This window comes from Lolium rigidum, chromosome 1 (genome assembly GCF_022539505.1).
Source record: "Lolium rigidum isolate FL_2022 chromosome 1, APGP_CSIRO_Lrig_0.1, whole genome shotgun sequence".
Lineage (NCBI taxonomy): Eukaryota > Viridiplantae > Streptophyta > Magnoliopsida > Poales > Poaceae > Lolium > Lolium rigidum.
In genome coordinates, this window is record NC_061508.1 from 262726233 (window position 1) to 262734762 (window position 8530).

At 46.0% G+C, this 8530-nt stretch overlaps 1 protein-coding gene across 1 annotated transcript; it reads left to right on the forward strand.

Moving 5' to 3' along the window:
- Positions 1–7520: 7520 nt before the first annotated feature.
- Positions 7521–8129, forward strand: LOC124658230 (dehydration-responsive element-binding protein 3-like). Its single transcript, XM_047196626.1, has one exon. It carries the CDS (start codon positions 7554–7556, stop codon positions 8127–8129), a length of 576 nt encoding a protein of 191 aa, XP_047052582.1. The 5' UTR covers positions 7521–7553.
- Positions 8130–8530: the final 401 nt, after the last annotated feature.

Below are 8530 nucleotides of genomic sequence, written 5' to 3' on the forward strand. Positions count from 1 at the left end.
GTCATTTTTTAATAAAAAAATCAACAAACACCTAAAATTGTCAGAAAAATCTGAAACTCCTCGGGCACACATACCTACCCTTCATGACCACTCACAAAAATTTGCAGCTCAATCCGAGTCTTTGAAGTGCAGCTTGCTTGAAAAAGAGCCCTTCACCGACATGATCGATGTGGGTCCACACATGGATCGACCCAACCAACATGAGGTTCCACAAGTGTTTTCAGACAAAATCTCACATGTGTGAACAATAACATGTATATGTGGGATGTGTTCTCACATATACCTCACATGCAAAAGGTTTTACAACTTCCAGGGATCGACGATTCGACCGTTATGCCGAAAATGCCCTCACTTGTGTAAATTCACATCAAACTACACCAAACCTCATGAAAAATTTAAATTTGAATTTTACACATGAATGTCACAACATTTACTCAGTCTCACTAGTTACTGATGATTTTACATTGAATTTAGCATTTATTATGAGTTTTACTCGTTTTCTGTCATTTTTTAATTAAAATATACATGTACAGTTCCGAGTAATATTTTTTCTTTCACGGCAAAAACTTGTTCCCTCCAAATTGTAGTACGCCGGCTGCCAAAACGCCCAAATTTTTTGTTCCCTCCACTCCTCCCGCGCACCCCACCTATCAAATATTTCGCCCTCCCTTATATACGTCGTGCCTCTCCCGCATGATTTACGAGCATCTTAACTCCCCACCCCCCCCGACCTCATCCTCACGTGCTCACCCCGATCCGGTGTCTTCGCCGGACGTTCTTCCATCTCGCATCTATCTCCCCGGCCGGTGGTCGCCATGGCCGGCAGTCGTCGAAACGTCGTGGGGAAGGAAAATCGCGCACACACGCCAAAGAAGACGCCCAGCTCGAAGAAACCCCGAGGTAAATCTGTCGGTGATCGGCTTGTTGTTGTGTTTTTCGGATGGTTAGATCGAGAGATCGGTTTTACATGTCTACCTCGCCCGTTAGACCTATATCTAGATCTTGCATATTTGATAGATCCAATCCCGACATCATACGTCTAGGGTTTATCGTTTTTATTGCAGAGACAATCATGCCATGCTATGCAATCTTTGCCATCCCGCTGCTGTACAATCTTTTGCGTAGACAATTGTTTGCCGAAATACTTAACTGAACTAATTCCAGCCGTTGCCGAAAACAGCCTGACGAGCTACAGTGAACAACGACATTGCTTCAGACTTTTATTCCTCAGTTTCAGAGGGAACCAGAGTTTGATCTAGAACAATTGTTTGCTGTTTTCCATGGATCTAGTTAGTTTGCACATGTTTCCCAAATCAATGTGTCAATTAACTCTACATCTAGGAGGTTGATCAGGTCCAAAGGCTATCAACCAAACTACAAAACTATTGACCCATATCTAGGTGATCACAAAACATACTTCCTTTTAAATTCTTTTCTGATTCTAATATTGTAACCTCAATGATGCTTTTGGTGCGCATGTGCGTTAGTAACTGAGACAAGGGATTAATCAGGTAGAAATGGTGCATCCTAATTACGACTTCAAACAAAAGTAGAGGGACTTGGCTGCATCCCACTGAAAATTATTTGTTACGAGTAGATATCTAAAAGCACATGATGTCCCTTAGCCTAGCATATGCCCCCTCTTATGTTTTGTTCGTCCACATCTTACGTAGACTCTTATGTTTTCAATCATTTGCTGCTGTACAATATTTTGCAAAGACAATTATTTGGTGTTTTCTATGGAATTGGCCCCCTCTTATGTTTTGTTCACGCTCTGCTCTTCCGATTATTTCAGCGCGGACGAGAAAACCCCGTCAAGCCGGCATATGAGCTTGTCAAGGAGAAACAAATGCAAGAAAATGTACAACGCATGGAAAAAGTTTTGGCTGACAGATTTGGAGCTGGCCACAAAAATCAGCAGGAATTCTCTAGTTTTGCACGTTCATTAGTGTATGGTGGGATACAAATAGGAACTAGTAGCAATCTAAAGGACACAGACTGCGAAGAGAAGGAGGTCGAAGAGGACCCTTCGTACGAACCGAATCCAGAAGAGATAGCTACTGCTGAAGATGATCTTCATTCAGAAGAGGATCAGCGCACTGTCGGCAAAACTTCAGCTCAGGTCTGTGGAACTATGTCTGAACTATGATAGCAAATACGTACATGCTAAATGTTTCCTACTAATGTAGCCTCTACTTTGCTTGCAGATAGTTGCTTCTTCTGCAACAGTTGCACAGAAGAAGCGATCCAGACCTGAAGTTGCACCATCCAACATTGCAACAAGATCAATGGCAACAACTGAACCTGAAGTCGGGTCATCCGATGAGCCGACGGCCACTGCTGGTCAGAACACTGAAGGAGCACCCTCACCTAACCAGATCATGACATCTGGAGGCAGCAACTCATCTCCTGAGGACAATCAAATTGTAAACTTTCAGCCGCAAGGTATGAAAGTTTGTAAAAACTAAACACTGTACCGCATATTTTCATACAAAAGAGAATCATTTCATATCTCTTATTTCAGAGACAATGACAACATCTGGCGGTAGTAAGAGAAAGAGAGGTGGACGCAGACCTACCATGGGCCATGGACTACATGAGTACACAAGAAGACATGGTGGCAATAAGATGCCAATTGAATTCTCTGCTGGTGTCAGGAGACCCAAGGATTATATCCAGTCAGCAAAGCTGAGCAGTGAGGTTGGTATTCACATCCGTGCCAAAATGCCGCTTGCAACACACTGGACACAGTACAAGAAAGATGAAACTCTCAAGCATGTCATTCCTCATGCTATAAGTACAGTAGCGGTGAGTCCTGTACAATCTTGGTTTAACCTAATTAGTATGCTACATGATCAACTATCTAAGAATCTACTGATTAATGCATCACTATTTTGCAGGGAAAGTTCAGTATGGACAAAAATGAAGAGGTGGCTCAAGATGTGTGCACTGATATGCTGCAAGTTAGTATTCGGCAGTTCCGATATAGGATTAAAAAGGAGTATTGGCCGAAAATTAAAAATCTCACACTGGAGCAAGCATATCTGAAGAAGCCAGATCATGTAGAAGAGAATAGCTGGAAAGAAGCTGGTGAAGAGATGGTTTGATGAGAAGTACCGTGTACATAAACGTTATTCCTTTCAATAACAAGCTATCGAATTCTTACATTTCTCCGATCCGGATAAATAAAATGCATGTACTGAACATAGGTAGTGTGTGTAAAAAATGGAAAGAACAGAGAAGCTGTGAAACAGTCCCATACCACTGGATCTCGAAGCTATGTTGCTTACTGGGAACTTATAGTAAGTGTTCTGAATTTCCCCATACAGTTCATACTTCTGTCATACACAGTGTACAATGGTAATGTGCATTCTACATTTTTCAAGCGAAGGCTAAGCGACAGGGAAGAAGAAACCTCTCCAATTGAATTTTTTAGAATCACACACACTAACAAGGATAACATTATGAGTGCTCGAAGCAAAAAGTGCATATGTAAGAAATATTTCATATTAGCACAATATAATATAATCCGGTTTTGTATGTTGTCCATGCAATGATTGTAATCTTTATGCGGGATAAAATGGTGGCAAAAAACGGCGCCACGCAATGAAGATGAACCTGAGTTGACTGATTTGCAAATTGTTCAGCTAGTTCTAAGCGAGAAAAGCCCATCCACCACCTGCAACAGCACATTCCTACCAAGATTGGGCGTCGCAACAAGCTCCAGGAAGTCTTCTGTCTCAGCTACACGCATCCGAGAGCTACATACAGGCAGCTGAAAGGTACCACAGTAAGATGCAGGCAAGACTGCAAGAACAAGATCACAAATTTGAAGAGATCAGGAAGAAGCAGCAGGAAGAACTTGAAGCTCTGAAGAAAGCCCAAGAAGAAAAGACTCTGGCTTTTGAAAAGAGGCAGAGAGAAACGGATGCCGTGCTTAATTTGCTCTTGAGGACATCCCAGCCACCATCCATGTCTGAATCCCAGGGCAACTGATCTATTGCACCACCGTCCTACAACATTATTAATCATAGGTCTTTTAATTTCTTTGTGTTCCAATTGTAATTTTTCTTATGAATCTTTCGGTCTGTGAGAGACATATATACTTCTTGTGCCACCATTTATGCATGATATTTATTGTCTATTTTTTCATATTTCGCCATTTTTTGTTTCCCAAATTTCGCAAATAATTCAAATACTCTCAAATTTTGTCAAATTCAAAAGCTGACGGAAAATGTCACAACGTCACTATTAAATGAAACCACGTGGCACCAATTTCTGGTCCCACTTGTTAGAATTTGTGGGTCCCACCAGTCAGCATTATTGGGACCCATATGTCGGCAACTACCTGGTCCCACTTGTCTGAATTTTGTGGATCCCACCGGTCAGAATATTGAGGGTCCAGCTTGTCATAATATTTTGTGGGTCCCACCATGTCGGCGCCGTCGGACCATGTTGTCGAAGCCAAATGGGACCCACATGTAAGGCCACGTATGCTTTTTTGGACCAATCGAAACTTCCCAAGATTTAGATATTGATGAAACTTGCAATTTTTCGTGACAAACCTTTCTGTCAACAATAAACCTTCGATGTTGACGAATTTGCAGGTTGTCACCATCAAACATTTGACGTTGACGAAAAAATGCATACCGTCACCCCCGATATTTTATGACGGAGCTTCCTTGACGAACCCCTTGACGATCAAATTTCGTCACCGCGAAGTAATGCTTGACGAAAACTGGCCTTAAAATGACGAAAGTGATTTGTCAAAAAAAATGTTTTCCTTTGTAGTGAGTCCTCGGGACGGTGGTACGCGATTTACCCAGCTTCGAAACACATGCACGATGACATGGCATACTGCTACTTGTCTGGAATTATCTGGGCACTTTCGTGTTGTTACAATGAGTTGTGGTTGTGCCTCTAGGGCTCCCAGGATCCGGCTTATAAAGGCGCAAGGATCTAGGGTTTACACGTAGAGTCCCGGAATACAAGTCACCTAACTACGGAATATTACATTGCCGTGCACATCAAAGATCCACCTTTCCTTATACGCCATACTGGATCCGGCTACCCCTGATGGGCCAGGCCGGATCTGACTTCCAGAGTCGGTCGGTGGATCCGGCTCCTTGTTTCTGGGCTGGACTTCATCCATCTTGATCTACAGCAACTGGGCCGCCCGATGGGCCATACGCCACCATCACCGTCTATGGGCCACCCGGGCTTGCCGGATCTAGGCACTGTCGATGGTACACCCATGAAGTATACCAACAACACTAGTGCAGACGATAGATCGACCATGGTTGGTGATGAAGCGGTGGACGTAGCAGTCGATGAAGTCGCGGCTGCCGCAGCGCCCGAAGTGAAAGGGTCCGGGAGCCGAAGAACGCCACCAAAGCTGACGTGGAAGTGGACGCTCCCAATCGTCATGTCCACCCCGCTGTGCAGGCCCGAGAATGTCGAACGCGATGCGTCGGCGTGAGGAGTGAACTCGAAGGACCCGAAGCGGATCGAGTTCCCTGAGATCGGCGATGATGGAGCCGATGGTGGTGATGATGCCGGCGAAGGTGCATCCGACAAAATCGGAACAGCCGATGAAATGCCTTGTACCAGCAGGTTCTCCACAGATGGCGCCAATTGACGAGGGAGCTCCTCGGCAATTTCCACCATGAGGGGATTAGGGTTGACGAAATCCTGCAGGTTAGCATGAGACATCGGATACCAAATGAACAGAAGGCGAGATTTACCTAGGTTCGAGACCCTCGATGAGGTAAAACCCTTGCTCCTGCTTGTCTAATCTTGATTTATCGATGAAAAAGGGTTACAATGGGGCAACCGATAGACTGCGATGTGGTGAACTCGCCGGAAGGCAAAGTTCCTAGGGTTGTTGTATGCTAGGTTGTGTTGGTTGCGTAAGTGTGTCGTTCCGCATGCCCCCTCCTGGCCTTTATATAGGAGGCCAGGTCCCTAGAATCATATCCGAACTCGACTAGGTTACATCAAGATAAAATCTATCCTTCCTTTATCGATGTCTCCTTGCCTTGTCCGTCAAGAATCCGCCTTCTTTCATGTTTTCTCCGCTGCAACCGACGTATGGGCCCACCTCGGATCATGACAACTTTCATGAACCCCCTGCCGGGCCGGAAGAGGTATGCCAATATCGGGACCCGAAGGGTAATGCACAAATCAGGCTGTTTTATGGGAGCAACCATATCTCTAACGAGTCAATGTGAAACCCCACATTGCATAGTAAAGCTTCTAACGGGTATAAAAAAGTCAACTCGCATAAGCTAGTTAGGTACTACCTCCGGTCCTATTTAATCGATGCAGGTCTACCCACGCGAGATGCTAGCTTTGGCTTTCCTTTGCGTCGATTAAATCCAACCGGAAGAAGTACATGCGAGCCTTATTGAGAATATGTAGGGATAAAAACAATGTGAAAAGTTTCTGACTTCTCTGTGGAAAAGTAAACCTTAATATAAGAATGTGTACAAATGGCGAAAGCGGTTATGTCTGAGATTTTTGGCTGACTTGTTTGTGATAGGCTTGTAGCTCGGTTCATCTTACCCGTCAGAGATGTCATGCTACTGATGAGCCTTTCCTATACTAGCACTTACTCTCCTTCCTTCACATAATTTATGTTGTGGTTTCAGTTAAAATTTGAACTAAAACCAAGACAAAAATTATGGAACGGAATGAGTTACAAAAACAAAGCCTTCTTACCGTTGGAGATGTCATGCCACCGATGAGCCGTTCCTATGATAGCGTGGGTGTTGGCAAGCAGTAAAGCAATTACTCCCTTTTTTTATAGTATATAATTTGTATTCATGGTTTTAGTTTAAATTTAAACTAAAACCACAACAAGAATTGTGGAGCGGAATGAGTAACAAAAACAAAGGATTCTTTCACATTCACATTTCAGCCGCTTCCAGTTCGCTTAGGTCTCCGCCCTCGTGCTTTCTCACACGGTATGAATTCAAAGAGTACTTGAAATTTTGAAAAAGAAAAGGCAGCTTGTTACAAAACGCGGTCTTATCCTGGTTCTTGCAACGGTCACTGAAAATTTATCGGTTAGGTAGTAGTGGTCTTCCCTGGTTAACTACAGAAGAACGGAAACTTAGAGGCCACGAGATAATTAAACGTAGACCTCTAGAGTGAACAAGAGTGTTCCAGAGAGAGAATGACTGAATGGGGGAGAGGGGAGCGTTTGCTAACGCTGAGTAGACGGCCGCGACAAAGACGTACAGTACGTCGGTTCAGCCGTCACTGTCCATGGCGCTAACAACAGGCACTACAAAAGACGCCATGAGCTTCCATCCATTCAGCCATTTCCGTGATTCAGTCGCACACGACGAGTTAGGTACTGCACCCGCTGCATTTGCGGTGCACCGGTACCGTTGGGCTCGCTCTCGTCATTTTTTGCAATGCCGGACTCCGAGGTGACCAGCCCGGCATCGTTGTCCGCCTCGCCGCCGCTGTCGCCGACGAGCCGAGGCCTCGACAAGAGGAGGAGGGATGGCGCCGCCGGCCGGCACTCGACGTACCGTGGCGTGCGGATGCGGGCGTGGGGCAAGTGGGTGTCCGAGATCAGGGAGCCGCGCAAGAAGTCGCGCATCTGGCTGGGCACCTTCCCTACGCCGGAGATGGCGGCGCGCGCACACGACGCCGCCGCGCTCGTCGTGAAGGGCCCGGCCGCAGTCCTCAACTTCCCGGAGCTGGCCGCGTCGCTGCCGCGCCCAGCCTCTGCCGCACCCTACGACGTGCAGGCCGCGGCCGCGCGCGCCGCTGCCATGGACACGGGTACGGCGCCAATGCCGGCAGCGTCGACCTCGCCCGCGCGGCATCCTCCCGGTCAGATGTTCGGCCAGGCCGTCGACGACGAGCTGGAGGAGATCATCGAGCTGCCGTCCATCGACGAGGATATCGCGGCGGATCAGGTCGTGTTTGGGGCCACGTTCCCTGATCCCGGCGCCGAGCAGTGGTACGAGCCAGCGTGGCTGGAGCACGTCAGCGGCATTGGCTCACACGACGAGCTGGCCGTGTCCGGACTCGGGCTCGACCCGTATCAGTTCTTGGGGCAGCAGGATGGCATCGTCGCCTCCGGGTGCGGCGCGCTCTTGTGGAACCTGTAGGAAATTACTCGTACGTACTAAGTCCGTCCGTCACTCTCCCTCCTTTTGACTTGTGAATAGAGTTTCTTTCTGTGTTGTCTCAATCTCCTTTTTTCGCGAGCCAAGCCGCGCTCCGGATTCTGATTGTTTCTCCCACTTTTTTTTTTATGTTTACTTTTGTAACCTATGAAGCTACGATTATGAGGTAGTTGACACTCATGCCTCAGCACCTCAGTTCATAATTACTTCGCGTTCTAGATTTATTCAACGTTTTTGTTATCAGACACTTAGGAGAAAATGTAAATATGTACTATACAAATCTATATATCTTGCAAGTTGTTTTGTAAAATTTAATAGTACCACTTTTGGTTTTGGAACAGAAATCCGCCACATTTTTTCTAAGTTTTCACAAAAAGCACTAA

What these genes read in the sequence shown, in the direction of transcription:
- LOC124658230 (XM_047196626.1), top strand. Translation starts at nt 7,554, where the DNA reads ATGCGGGCGTGGGGCAAGTGGGTGTCCGAGATCAGGGAGCCGCGCAAG.